Raw genomic sequence first — 15,817 nt, 5'->3', positions numbered from 1 at the left:
TAACACAATGAAGAAATCTCAGACATTACAGGAACAAAGCACAAAATACGACAACTTAATAAATTGTGTCATCTTATAAAATACAAAGTTTGTCCTAAGGTAAATAGCATTGATAGTCTAAGGAACCAGCTTGAAGAAAGGACTCTTTGAGATAAGTATTGCTACTACAACAAGTTACCAAATTAGAGGTATGTAATCACTAGGTACGTATGTTCTTTTAAATGATTCTTGCTTATAGTTAGTCTAGGATAAAGATTGTAATCCATAGATAACTTACATCCTTATCTTCTAGGATTTTCTAGGATATCAAATAAAAGGTCCCTCTGATGTTTGAAAGATTCCCTCCTCCATGATTATGTGGAAGATGTAACTTAAGAAATTAAATTATGTCTTTGGTATCACATGTTGTGCTTGTAAGTATGTTCTACAGGTATAAAAGATGATGGCTTAACACTTCAAGGAATCCTTATCAGGTTTGCCAAGAAACATCTCCAGGTATGTCTCAAACTATACACCTTACTAGATTCTCTTAAAAGTATGATCATCTTATTTTTGAAGTTTGCATTACATTACTAACATCGTTATGTCTAGCTATCTTGAATCATAATGATTCTTGTTTTGGGTGATTCATCACTTGATAAATCTACCCCTCCTGATATTCTTAATTGATTTTGTAGAACCCTATACAAGTTCTCTGGAAAACCCTAACCTAAGGGTATGCTAACAATGTGTGAAACCCTAGCCTGCTTAGGGTTATTGTGAAATGCTATTTGAAATTTTTGTTGATGATGTCATGTTTGGGATTTCGGTATGATCATGAAAACCTAACTTGTTAGGGTTAAATGATGTTTGTCTGAAATCCCGAACCTTTGAAATTTTTGAATAGTAGGGTTTGCTTTGCTATATTATGAAACCCTAGATCTTTAGGGTTTGGTTGGGTCTATAAACAAAACCCTTGTTAAGTACTTAGAGTCCTAGGAATGAAACCCTAGGTATGTGTCCATTGTTTGAAACCCTAGCTTGATCTAGGTCGGTATATGTCTAATATATTAATGTTGTCTGACATATGATGTGCCTATGCATGATGATGAAGTCCTAGATGTATGAGTTGACCTATTTGTCAATGGTCATGTATCCTAGGGTTTGGAACTAAGCCCTACTCAAAATTTGTCTTTCTAAGTTGATAGTATTCTAGGGTTTTGGAGTTAAACCTTTGTAGAAGTAAAAATCTCTAATGTATGATGACAATGTGATAATTTGAGATTTGTGTAAGATTGTTGAAATCTGAGTTTTGGTTCCGATTGATGTTTGATTGAAAATCTATGGTTTGCAACTAACCCTAGTGGAAGTTGGTCATGTTTATGACCAAGCTGTGATTGATTTTGATTGATTCTTTTATATGAAATCTAGGATTTGTATGAAACCCTAGTGAGAAGTCTAATATATGAATTTTGAAAAGTTGTTAGATGCTTTGTAGATCTATATTTGTTTGAATTGTTTCTAGGGTTTGTTATATGTTGTAGTAAGGTATGTCATACCTTTGGAAGTAACATTGGAACCCTAGATGTAATTAAAGTAGTTATGATGTAGTCTAGGGTTTATGACAATGTCCCTAGCAAGATGTTGAAGAGTATGTCTCTTGGTTATAATTAAGTTTGGGTATTTGATATATACAAAGTTGAAATGCTTCTGTAATTTTGATATGACTAATTTCATGCTTCCATAGATTTCGCTGTACTTGCCATCTAAGTTGTGCAGGTACACAATCTTCAATATGGTGAAGATGTTCGTTGATGTAATAAGCATGATGGAATGATGATAACTCTGATGAAATGGTTGGAAACCACAAAATATTCTCCAATGACAAAAAGAAGAAGTTGATCTCCCTAAGTTAAGAGGGAGTCTGGATAAAGAGATGCTCCCTGGTTGAGAGGGAGGACATAGCTTGGTTTTGATTGAAGAATGAATGTCGGAGGATATATTATTGCATGAGAAGTAGGAAAGGAAAGTGTATGATTGAGGAATATTCTGTCAGAGATTCGGTTGATAGTCCTACTATGAAAAGTTGAGAAGCAACATCAAGTTGTTTAGAAGACCCCGGAGGTTGTATTTGATTATGTACATATGAAGTATATTATTGAGGTTGTGTTTGTACAGGTGAATCTCTCGAAGGTTTTGATAGCATGCTGGTTACCAATCAATTTGATTGGGAGAGATTGGTCATCCTTGATATGCTAGATCAAAGAGTGTTGAGACTTTGTGAGTAAAGCATTGCCTGGGAGGACATTTGGCCGGCACTTTGTGTTGATGTCTAGGTCCCGAAGTTGGAAAGGTGTGTTGGTTATAGAGCTTTGTTTTTGGGTACACACCTGGATCTTTGGGTTAGTGGTTAGCAAGTAAGCCTAATGGTACCTAGAGAGGCTGAAAACTTGAGACCATCTTAGTCCCACCCGGATAAATTTCCCTGGTCAGGAATCTAGTCTGTGGCATTGCGGTGTCTAAATTATTGAGAGACTAATGGATAGATTGCCCTAGTCAGAAATCTAGTCCATGGCATTGCGGTGCCTAAACTTCTTCATAGATGATGTGGTTTGAGATCTTCCATGTACCTCTTTGGTTGTATGTAAATATGAATACCTCCCTAGTTAAGAGAGAGTGTTGGAAAATGTAACTAGGTTCGGTCTTCATTATTGTACTTGAAGTCAAAATGTAATTTATTTGTTAAAAGAAAGTGAAAAAAAATTATTATTAATTGAATTGACTTATTAAAGCATGTGTTTCATGCTTGGGTCAATTATAGGTCAAGCCTCCATTGTAGGCTTTAGGGCACTGTCAAAGTCAATGTGTTTATTGGTTAAAGACTCCTCCATCATCAACTCAACCTCCTCAATGACTCCTTCAAGTCGGCCTAAAAGAAACTATCATAAAAAGAACTCATGTTGGCCTATAACAAAGACACAACTCTTCATGGACATATGTCGGCCTATTTACATGGGGCAACCAATATATATACCAACCTGGGATCTTCGCATTACACCAACTTAGTGCTTGCAATTTCAGATATAAATTTTGGTGATCACATAGAAGTAATTTCAATGCGATCATAGTGAAGAAGATCAGATTGTTTCGGTGTTATTACAGTGAAAGGAGCTCGGATTGATTGCTAGATAAATTTCGTTGCTATCACAGAAAACCAACTTCGGTGCTATCACAGTTTTGGTAAATGTACTTCGGTATTAGAACAGTATTTTCGGTGTTGTTGTTGTAAGAAGGTATCACAAGCATACAAAGTACAGATGAACTCGTATTACAGTGACCTCAGAATTCTTATATATCACAGTGAGGAAATTCTATATTGTTACAGTGAAGAAAAACTCGGGATTGTCACAGCAAAGAAGTTCAGTGATGAAGTCTTGACGCAAACACAGTGATAAGGATTCGATGCAAGGATGGAGGTGAGGTTGACTTGATGGATGGAGGTAGTCTCATCTTGAATCTACTAAAGGAGGAATTTGTGATTAGGTTTTCCCCTCGAGGGGGGTTTCCCTGGAAGCATGCCTATATCTTGTGTTCCCTTCTATTTGTTGCTTGACATTAATCTTGATGATAAAAAAAGATAATTAAGAGACCTAATACTAATAATGAAAACATCACAAGTTAATGTCATAATAAGGGAAATCATTTAACTGCCAACTCCTAGGATTTCCCAATAGCAAGAAACCAAGTGTGCTTATAATAAAATAATTTAACCATCGTTTTTGATTGCGAGGGACCATGCACTAAAATTATTCCTAAACACACCTTTACATCAGATTCGATAAAGACTAGGATTCACCTGAGACCTTGTCAACGAATTCCACCCTAACTTTAGGGTTTAAGCTAGAAGAAAAACTTTGCCGATTAGGCATGTTTACAAACACACATAATTCGGGGAGGTTTCCTAGGATGAAATCCTTGTCCAAAATCGGAGGCTTACCTAAGTGTTGTTACATAATTAAATGGTCATACTAGCATCATTTACAATAGACCTTGCAGAAATTGGGTCGCCCTAACAGGCAGGCAGGCGGGCAGGGGCGACGATCAATAGCCGAAGAAAGAAAATTGTTTATTCATTTGTCCTTTCCTTTACCGGTGCTCGTTCCTTTGTTAATTGGCGTGATGCGGGGCGGTCAGTATCGGGCCGTATCGGAAGGAGGTAGCGGGCAGTCTGGTAGTTCGAACCTTATCTATTGTAGAATAAGGAAGCTAAGAAAAGCCAGCAAGCTATCATACAGGCAGCTCATGAATGTAAACTAGGTATTTTGGAGTACCATTCTGGCCTAGTGTTCAAGTTGAAGAAGCGCTGAATGGAAAGGCCAAGGAAGGCCAAGGAGAGAAGTGGCAGGCGTAATTATGTATAATAAAGTAACTAGAGTGATAAGACAAAAAATGTTGCTAATATATATGTAATTACGCTCTCGAATCCTCTTTCAAGGAACTGCTGTTGGCATCCAGGACGCCTCCATATCCGTATCTGTTTCCGTATCCTCATAGAGTGTAGGGTTCTTCTTGGTTAGGATTGGAGTTTGTGACTTGTCATACTGTTATCTGTGTAATATATGCGCTCTATTTTTTTTTAAATTGATGTTAGGAAAGAATTAAGAAACCTATCCTCAAAGTCAATACATTTACTGCCATTTCAACATTAAATTTTAAAAATGAAAGTACAGAAACTTCCTTATTTAAAACTTATAAAGGATTAACATAACTACTTATGAACTATCTATCCAATCACTGGAACGAAGCAATAATCATGAGATGTACTCACACTGGATGTATCCTTTAGTCCCGTTGACCTACCTTTTTTGGTCATTTGTTGGACATTAATAAAATTATCTTATCTTATCAATCATGAAGAAATGCATCTAGTAAATGTACACAACCTAAGGAACACAGGATAATACATATGAGTCCCAAAATTACATATATTACATTTTATTGATTGCCAAGGAAATATTATTTGACATCCATGGAGGAAACAAACATTTCAAAAAATAGCATTCCAGAACACTAGCAGACATCATGCTTACAATACAAGCTCTAAATCATATTTCTTCCAGACCGCAAGTATCTCTCCCCCACCCCACACCTCCTCTATGCATCTATTTCTATCTATCAAACATCCCATATACAGTATTAGAGGTAAATAGATAGATAGATAAGAACCGTGAACAAACATTTTCACTCTCTCCTTGCCATGTCAATCTAAAGGCTTATAGTAGGAATAATTCAACATACCTTAATAAATGGAGAATCTACAAGAAGATGAGATGCTACAGCAGGAGAAGACTGCAAAGAGCCTCCGTACATCTCTTTTGAAGCCCAACTCGCAATTGCATCATTCATCCTGTATTGAACTGATAGCATATGACTCAAGTCACCTGCATATAATTTTGCTGCACGTTCCAGTAAAGAGATCCCAAGTCCTCCTTCCATGGCTCGTCTAGATAGAATCACAGGAGCTAACTGGCAATTGTCACCTGCAAGAATGGTACGTTTTCCTTGCAGTATTGGTATCCAGCAAGAAGGTTCAATTGCCTGTCCTGCCTCATCAATAATGACTAGATCAAAAGAAGCAAGCTTCCGTACCAAAGGATCTGCTGCACCTGTATTGGTACAAAGAACAACCTGAGCATTTGATAATATTTCGTTTACTGCTTCCTCCTCTTTTCGTTTCAGTGTCTTCCTAAGTTGCTTTAGCAGTTGCCGAATACCTGCAGCCAAAGAATCATCTTTCAAACAATGCCGTAGGTCATTCTTTAAATCATCCCTTTTACGAGCAAGCTCCCTCCGAAAACGAGCAAGCCTATTTTCAACAATACTTCCTAGAGATTTGGAAGCAACCGCTGGAGACATACGCACAGGGTTTCCAACTCGCACAATATTCAGCCCCAGATCAGCAAGTCTTTCCACCACGTTATCTACAGCAGCATTTGAAGGTGCTGTCACCAGCACTCTTTCACCTTTTCCGGCAGCTATACGAATTAGTTCAGTAAGAACAACTGTCTTTCCTGTACCTGGGGGACCTTGAATGACCAAGACTGCTCGTTGTCTATTTAATCCTAAGGCAATGGCTCTTTTCTGAGAATCATCAAAGAAATCTTTTTGTAGAATTTCACCCAAATCCTCTTCTGCATCATTTTGCAAATTATTTTCTGCAGGCCAATAGATATCTTGACCTGCTTCAAAAAGAGTAGTGACAACAGCCGCTGCAGGATTCTTCTTTTTCAAACCTTCTTTCTGAAGAAGCATTAGAGCCTCACAATTACGCTGCAACATAATTCACAGACAAGATAAATGTATCTCATGAATCAGTATTGTAAGCATTATTGAAGCTTTTAAAGTCAAAAACATGAAAGGAAAGATGTGATATTCACACATGCAGTAAACCTCAACATTTTTTCTAGGTGCCACATTGGCCACAAAATTTGCAAGTCTATGTGACAACCAACATTTTCCTTTTCCCAGAACTTTCCAGTAAACTGTTATTGGCAACTTTAAACTAGCAAATTACAAGAAACAAAATAGCCAGCAATATCACAAGATAGGCTAGTCCAAAAGAGACAACATAAGCATGAAATGGCAATCCCAGTTACAGCTCATAAGATGTTTGACTTTTAGCAAATTAAAAGAAATTCTAAAACACATACCAGGGGCCAAATATAGCAGCCAACAACCAACAAAAAGATGCCATGAGAAGGGGTTTGTCCTGTAGATCCATCCCATGAACTGCAGTTTGCCATCGATGAAGAGGGTCGAGGCACAGTGCCACCCCACCACAAACACACAAGTCGCATAAGCAAAGGCTAAAATGTGCTTTTAGATGTCTGAAGGGCCAAAAACAGAATCTCCTGACTAAACCACATCACAGAATGACTGTCATGGTTCAAAGGCTCCCCATTGTATGTTGTAACATAGGAGGGATGCCACAAGGCTATGTATTGTCCAAATTCATTTTAATTACGTAATGGGGCCGGGTGCCAATAGAACAGGCTACCCCCCTGACTTGAAATTTATTCAGGCTGCAGATATTAGGAATCAGCTCCAGACATGGTAGAATGGTGGGGGGTTCAAAAAATATATCCAACACAATCTGACGTCTCAGGGCAAGGAACCGAAAATTACAGTCAATATTATCTTATATCCTAAGCACCGCGCTTTCTACCATATGATTTACATAGACTGATGAAAAATTCTTTATAGGACACTAACATGTCATGCAAGTTTTCCAATGACTTGTTCTTATAGTTACCCTCAGTGTAAGTATCTAATATATTTTGCACAATATTGCATTAGCTTACACCACCAATCTAGCTTCAAATTTCTCTCTCAATACGCGTTTCTGGGTTTTCATCATTATCACCATTCTTTCCTACAGATGCATCCAAGAGGATCCCAAGCACAAATTGTGCTATTAAGGGAGGATTAATCCACAGTAGAGTTAATTCATATTTTGAAAAATCGCAGCGATCAAATTCAAACACCCCCGAAAAGTGTCATGTAGCTCACTGGGTTGGAGACTGTCAACTTCGTGGCTTTGATACCATATTAAAATTTGTTCTGTAACTTTAGGATCTTGTTCTATTAATAACTCCACACAACACACACATTATGCCTTAAGCGAGATATTCAATATATCAAAATTCCTGTGTGATACAATAAAATGACCGGTATAACTGGTATATATAATGTAAAATATAAGGGCATAACCTTTGGTCATAACTCTATGATATTTATATAAAATAATATAATATCTGATAATAATGACTAGAAGTCAGATTATACAACAAATACATGATTAGACAAAAGAAATACAGACAGCTACCCTATGAAAATTTTCCAAGTGAATGCCAAACCAACTCTAAACACTAAGCTGCCGGATAAGATTTTCTTCAGCTCCAAACAGTTCAAGAGCAAGTTCTAAGTGAAATAAAGCAACAAAGATAAGGGGGCATTTTACTATTTTAGCAAGGTAGGTTTTGGGTTTTGGAAGGTTAGGTTTTCTTTTTCTCTTTATCTAATATTTTCCAAGGTCTCTTCTTGTTCTCTTTTTCTAATATTTTCAAAGGTCTTTTGCCTAGGCACCTCAGACAAGCAAATGGGCCAACAGCAATTTAGGGTCTGACTCTGCTGAGACACACCAAGGCGAATTAGGGTCTAAGAGGCTTCTCAAAAAATTGAATCGAATCAGCCAAATTGATCTAGACTCTAACTCAGCTGGTTCTGAACTTCTGATAACACTGCTCTAAATTTCATCTTGCAAAAAGTAAGAAAAACTCCTTTGCTATAGATTCCTTTCTACTATCTAACCAAAGAACCCCTATCCTTCTACCAGATGCTTTTTCGACTATAGTGTTAAACTTCTAAAATTGCACTTGACTTTTCCTTAAGAGAGAAAACCCACATTTCTATGAAAATTCATCAAGAAAATACCTAGAACCCACCAGTGATGGCATATTCATTGGACCACACATCTATGCATGAACAAGCTCCAATGCTCCATTTTCTCCCCAAACTATAAATGTGTCAAAGAACTCCGTGTGCTGTTCCCCTGCCAAAATGTTGCACATACCCTTCCTCCTCTCGAATAGAAAGTAGACCAATGACTGTCTTTAAGCTACTCAGAAGAGAGAGATATTGAAATATTAAATGCCCATACTTCTATGGCCGAGGTGCATTGACATAGATATCTGCAATAGCAACCAACTCTTATGAATTTGTCACTGCTATATCCTGCAAATCCATTCACTGCTATATCCTGCAAATCCATCATTGCCACATCCCAAACCTATACAGCCCCTGCTCAACTTCTGAAGCAATAATCTTCCCACTCCTGCAGTCCTTCACCATGCACTTACCCCCGATGTGAACAAGACTTCCACATATGGACTTAATTCTGCAATTTGACTTACAGAAATGAAATGTCTTCTCAGACTATGTATAAAAAGAGTATTATTTAATATAAAATTCTTATATCTTGTCAGCTGTAGTTGCACATCCCCCTTCTGTTAGTTTTCAAATTACTATAAAAGTGTTTACACCATGTTTTGAAATTCTTCATGAGCTTTGGAGTACATGGTGTATGATGAGCTACCAAATGGTCTAAGATGGATTGGCACATGGGAGATGATCTGTGTGGATTTGCACAGTGGAAACAACTTGCTCAATAATTGCTTGACCTTAGGTGGGTGCTTGCTTGGAATTATTCCCTAGGGCACTAGAGTTCTCATGCTGACTTAGTGGACACCCTTTAGTGTGGCCCCATTGAAAGGTTGACTTGCTTGGACAATGCCCTACTTAGGAAGAGCCTTGTGCATCTCAAAGGAGAGCATCAATCTCTAGACGGCATCGGGTAGCTTTTACTTCTAATTGGAGTTGGCTCAAGGACACCTAGGATGTGACAATAAGCATTGCACTTATCGCAATAATATTGGAAATTATCATGATAATATCGCCAAAAGCAACCTTGGAGATAATATCAGCACTAATTATCGCAATAATTTTCCTTTTTGAAATTATTGTGATAATTTAGGTAATTATTGTGATATTTTGGAAATTATTGCCCTATTTTTGTTTGTTTCAACTTGTAACCAATTTTTTGCTGTTTTAACCCTGTTAATTTAAAAGTGAGTTAGGGGATTGAGATGTGAGGAAACTGTGACTATTTTCCATCAAGCAAACAAGGAGAAACCTATTGTTTTCATTTCCCATGATTCATCTCAAGAGATACATACCCTAGTAGGCTAGTAGTTAATAGTAATATTAAATTCTTAAAGTAAAAGTGACATTCTCCCTTATCTTTCATTTTCATCAAGTAACATTCTCATTTATCTTTCATTTTCATCATTTTACTTAAATTTTTAACATTACCATTAATTGTTTTGGGATGTTTTTGACTGGTTCCAACCTCAACGGATTTCATATGAAAAAAGTAGAATTTTAGATCCCATTCAAAATTCAGCAGACTTCATAGATTTCAAGCTTGGCAGGATTGCACTATTTCTATTGGATTCTATGATGTATGAGGGTATGGAACTAAAATTTAATCAAGAGCAACAAGCCCTCCATGTACCCCGATGTTGCTGGCATTCACTGTTGAACTCCTCTATACCTAGTAAAAATGTGCACTTCACTCAAGCAAAATCATTGATTAGGCATTTTAAGCGTTTTCTATCTTATTTAATGCTTAGAGGGTGATCTTGATTAGGAGGATCCCAGTATAGGCAATGATTTTGATGTTATGCAACGATTTGTTGTAGCGTGATTTCTTTGGAATTTAGAAGCCTATTATCGCTCAAACTCGCAAGGGTCCTAGGAGGGGTACTAGGTCAAGTGGCAACAATGGAGCAATAGCCCACTATCACCTCAGCTAAATCTCCCTGCTCTTTACGGACTTTCACTGATGGGAGGATACTCGATATAAGAGGAATCACAAGGGTGAATAGATCAATGATGGGATGAGGAGTGATTCGTAAAGCCTATTCACAAGAGAGACTCAATAAAATGGCTTACTTGCTTTAGAGGCAAGGTGGTAGGCTCTCTAGGAAGGGCAAAGGGAACACTTAAGCCTAGGTTTAAAAAATTTCCCTTGACAAGAGGTATTCCAGACCTAAGGATCCCTATGGAGAAATGGCTTCTATGCAATCTTTCTAAAATTTGAATTAAAAAGTTGCGGGAACACAAAGAACCCAAGTGGACCCAAACTAGGTCAAGGGTATTGAGTTGATCAACAATAGAGGGGCTTGACCTGGCTAGGGAGGAGAATAGGGTCAAAGGACTAATTTTCTTTTGAATTTCAAATGTTGTTAATTTTAAGTATGTTCTATGCTTAGAGCAATTTATTTCAATTTTCACAGTTAGCTCCATATCTTTTCCAGATTAGCAATCACATCAGCATTAAAGTAAACTGCAAATAGAACATAAACATAAATCGCAGAAGACAAGCCAAGACAAGAGGACACAAGATGTGGTGCTAGCCAGGGACAAACCCCAATGTGGGGAAACCCTTGATCAATTCTTCTCATATGTTCTTCAATAGTTCAGCAGAGAGAGATAGTATGTTTACAACAGAAATCAACACTCTGACTTATCTAGATAAGAGCACAGATCATCTCTAAGAAGATGATACATGAGATCAGTTGAAGACATGCTGCTTCAACTAATTCTCCAAGGTGACTCCTTCACCTATCGTTGTGTTGCATTTCATCATCATGCTGCACCTCACCGCGCTGCACCATGCTGCAACCATCATCACTATGTTTCATCTCATCACGCTTCATTAATCATGACTGTACCCATCACTGTACTGCATTATGTGCCATTGTTGCACCATGTTGCCATCCTGACCTATGTGTTGGCTGCACCTTGCTTGCTTGTTGTCCCTAGCATGCTTGTTGTCCTTAGCATGCGTGTTGTTGTTAGGATATTCCGACACATAGGAAATAGTTAAGTACAACTTGGTCTAGTTTAGAGTTAGGTATAGAGTTAGGTAAAGTGTGTTTCTTTACCGTTGTACATTTTGTAACTTACAATCCGACGGTCACGATATGTAGTGATCCGACGGTTCATTCTCTCCTCGGTATTACCGACACTTGATCCGTGGCTTGACACCCGATTGGTCCATGAGTTCTATTTAAAGCACATGGAGGGTCATTGTTCGGGTAATCCGTGCATGAGAGAAGCTTATGTAAATTTTCATTCTTTGATTAATAAATTGCCTGTAGTACCCACGTTGGGACAGGCCGTGGACTGTTTCCCTCTTTGAGGGTTTTAACCACGTCAAAAATACTGGTGTATTGATCTGTGATCTGGTTGTGAGCGGTGTCCTTTTGGTGTTCTTTCTGAGGAACTTACCCTGTAAATTCCTACATGGTATCAGAGCTATTTGAGGGCCGCGTCCGTTGGTGATCCAAATCTGAAGCCGGTAAAACTGCATGCGGTTGTCGTTTCCTAGATCTGCTGTTTCTGACTGCTTTCGGGCCAAGAGGACTGCTCTGTTGCGTTCGGAGCATCTGTTCCAGTGAGGAACCCCTTTCGTTTCACGCGAAAAGGTTTCCGGTAGCCCTAGCTGCGTCATTTTTCAGATCGGGAGGTATACAGTGTTTTTGCAGTTTACTGTTATTTTCTCTCTGCTTATTTCGGTTTCTGTTTATTTAACCTTTTTTATTACCGGATCTATACCTTTCATTTCTGCGTATGCTCTTTGCCCTGCGACTCTGTGCGATCTGGGCAAATCAGAAACAGAAAGGAAGTTTTTTTTTTCTCTCATGCGTATGCTCTTTTACCTGCACCTTAGTGTGATCTTGGAAAATCAGAAACATTGAGAAAAATATTTAGTTTCCGGCCAAAGCTAACTTTTAGCCGCAAGATTCATTTTTGAAAATATCTAGTTTTTTTGCTAAAGCTAACTTCGAGCCATAAGGTTCGTTTTCTTTGCATGTCCGTGTTGGGTTTTGTGTTTTGTGTTTTGTGTTTTGTAGGGAAAAAGAGCTTTCTCAAGGCAAGCACGCAAACCAAGGCCCCCCCGCCTCTCTCTCTCTCTCTCTCTCTCAAATTTTTTGTATAGATCAATTGGTTCAAAGCTATTTTAAGAGAGTAGAGGTCTTGGGTTCAAGTCTCCATTTTGTGGGGGCGGATTTTTTCATTCCCACACATTCGCGCACTTTGCCGGCAACTTCAACAATTTTTTTTTTAAAAGCCATAACTTCTTCATCCGGAAGCCTTTTTCAGAGCCGTTTTTTTTAAAACCGCCTAATTTTTCGAGATCTATCCATTGGAACACTTACTTTCAGCATCTTCAGCTTCAGTTTTTTTTTTAAAATGGAAAGTCCATGCCAAGTCATTCTTGACAGCACTAACTACTTCCAATGGATAGCCTACATGGAAGATTTACTTAGAAGTAAAGGTCTCTACAGAATAGCCACAGACCAAGAGAAGAAACCAAAAGATGAAGACAAGGCTGCAAAATGGGAAAATAGACAAGATCAAGCACGTGGTTTGATAGGGATGTCTATTTCTCCTGATCTTAGATTCCATATTGCAGAACTTGAGACTCCTCATGAAGCATTGGAAAAACTCACTAAAGTTTTTGGGATTAAAAATGAAATTAGAGCCCATCAACTTGAAAATGAGTTGCTTACATTGGATCCTAATAATTTTTCTTGCATTGAAGATTTCTTGTCCAAATTCAAGACCCTTAGATATCTTTTGGAAGGTGTTAAGGTTAAGAAAGAAGATAGTAACCTTATTTATTCCATCCTTACTAAGTTGGGACCAGCCTACTCTGTATTTGTTTCCACTTTCCATTCTACAAGGGAAGCTTTCATTTGTCAAGGAAAAGACTACAAGGCCCCTTCCTTTGACTCTTTTTGTGATTCTTTAATAAGAGAACAAGAAAAACTCTTACACCTTGGTCTTCTTAATCTTGGAAACTCTTCCACGAAAGCGTTAGCCGCCCAGCAGCAACCAAATTCCAAGAATCCTAAGAAGTCATATCCTCAAAAGAATGGTCCTAAACCAACTCAGCCTCAAAATGAAAGATCATTTCAGCAAAATGATAGGACCAATAAAAACAAATGGAAGAAGACTGATAGACATTGTAACTTTTGTAATCGAGATGGCCACTTAGAATCTAAATGCTTTAAGAAGATGGAAGCCTTGGAAGCCTCAATGAAGAAACATAACATCCATGTGGAGCATTCTTCAACTTCATCTTCAGGAATGGCACTGTCTGCATGTCGTTGTCAATCATCTCAGTCTGGTTATGCATTAAATGTATCTTCTTCTTCTCATTCTCATGAGTGGCTCATTGATTCTGGAGCCTCTTATCACATGGCCAAAAACCAAGCCATGTTTTCTTCTTTAAATGATTGTAACACCAAAAATATATATGTTGGTGATGATAGATCTCTTAATGTTGTAGGGACTGGAACTGTTCATCTAGACAATGGTCAGATTAATGATGTATTATGTGTTCCAACCTTATCCTGCAACCTTCTATCTGTATATCAGATAACTCATTCAGGTGAAGGTAAAATTGTTGAATTTTCACCTCATGATGTTGTAATCAAGGATCTGAGAGATCCTAAACAGATTCTAGCTACTGGTATTGCTGATGATTCCACAAGGTTGTATAAATTTCACAACTTTGGGTCATCAAATCTTCCCTCAGTATTTGTTGCTCATAATGATGAAGTGAGCAAACTTTGGCATGAGCGATTTGGTCACTTAAACTATCGCTCCCTTCAGCATCTATGTAAAGAAAATATGGTGACAGGTCTTCCTATGGTATCTTGCAGAGATGGTGTTTGTTCCGGATGTGTACTCGGAAAACATGGGACAGTTTTGAAAAACGTGCCTCTTGGCACGCCTCAGCCCCTTTACAGCTTGTGCACAGTGATTTATGTGGTCCACTTCCTGTTGCTTCATTCTCTGGCTGCAAGTATTTCTTAACTTTCATTGATGATTTCTCGAGACGCACTTGGGTATACTTCTTAAAACTCAAGAGCGAAGTATTTAACACATTTTTGGCCTTCAAAGCTTTTGTTGAAAAACAATCTGGACATCAAATTCTTAAGTTAAGAATTGATAATGGTGGAGAATATGTTAAAAACACATTCATCAACTTTTGCACCGAAAATGGAATTCAAATGCAACATACTGTTCCATACACTCCACAACAAAATGGTGTAGCTGAAAGAAAAAATCGCACCTTAAAGGAAATGGCTAATTGTATGCTGCAATCTAAAGGACTCAGTCTTAGTTTTTGGGCCGAAGCAATTAATTGTGCAAATTATATAATCAATCGCACTCCTACTAAGGTTCTAGAGAATATCACTCCAGAAGAAGCTTGGAGTTCCATTAAACCAGATGTAAGTCACTTTCGTGTTTTTGGAAGTGAAGCATGGGCCCATATTCCAGATGAAAAGCATAAAGCTTTAGAACCCGAGAGTGAGAAATGTACTTTTGTTGGATATTCTGAAGATGTAAAAGGTTATAGACTTATTCCATTTAAGTCCAAAAATGTTATCATTAGAAGAGATGTAAAATTTGATGAAAATAAATCGGCCTGCGAGCCTAGTCCGGCGGATGTGCCACCTCTTCCTATCTACTTTTGAAAACATTTCTTCTTCAGATGATGAAAGTGAGGATGATAATCCTCCCCCACCTTCTCAGGATCCTCAACTTCCAAGATGGGTCCGTGCTACTCGGGATGCAGCAGGTGATCTTGCCGGTGATCCTACAGATCAGCGACGTACACGTTCTCAGTTTGAAAGAGCCTCTTCTTTACTGGCTCAAGCTCCAGTAAATCATGATCCTGACACTTTTGCAGATGCTTCAGGCCATCCACATTGGGAAGCAGCTATGAATGAAGAATATCATTCATTGTTGGCAAATGATACATGGGATCTTGTTCCTCTACCAAAGGGACGCAAACTTGTTAGATGTAAATGGGTTTACAGAACCAAGTATGGACCAGATGGGAAAGTTGATAAACATAAAGCTCGTCTTGTTGCTAAGGGCTTTTCACAGGTTGAAGGCATTGACTACACTGAAACCTTCTCCCCTGTTGCCAAAATGAACTCTATCCGCCTTGTTCTTTCCCTTGCTGCCTCTTTAAAATGGGAAGTCCATCAGATGGATGTTAAATCTGCCTTCTTGCATGGGGACTTGCAGGAAGAAATCTATATGGAACAACCCATTGGCTTCATACAAACAGACTCCAGCCTTGTTTGTCGACTTAAGAAATCCCTTTATGGTCTCAAGCAAGCTCCTCGGG

At 38.2% G+C, this 15,817-nt stretch overlaps 1 protein-coding gene across 2 annotated transcripts in view; it reads right to left on the bottom strand.

The window, feature by feature from the left end:
- Positions 1–15,817, bottom strand: part of LOC149255880 (P-loop containing nucleoside triphosphate hydrolases superfamily protein) — a 145,152-nt gene that overhangs the window by 81,990 nt on the left and 47,345 nt on the right. For both annotated transcript variants that reach the window (XM_089460587.1, XM_089460586.1), the window contains exon 4: positions 5,278–6,309. In XM_089460587.1, coding sequence (XP_089316713.1) covers positions 5,278–6,309 — 1,032 coding nt within the window. The remainder of the gene's footprint in view (positions 1–5,277; positions 6,310–15,817) is intronic.

This window comes from Pinus tabuliformis, chromosome 7, assembly GCF_031772625.1.
Source record: "Pinus tabuliformis cultivar Carrire ecotype Pingquan chromosome 7, CPIR1, whole genome shotgun sequence".
Taxonomy (NCBI): Eukaryota; Viridiplantae; Streptophyta; class Pinopsida; order Pinales; family Pinaceae; genus Pinus; species Pinus tabuliformis.
Note: the sequence above shows the minus strand (reverse complement) of the source record. Positions and strands in the feature narration are given on the sequence as shown.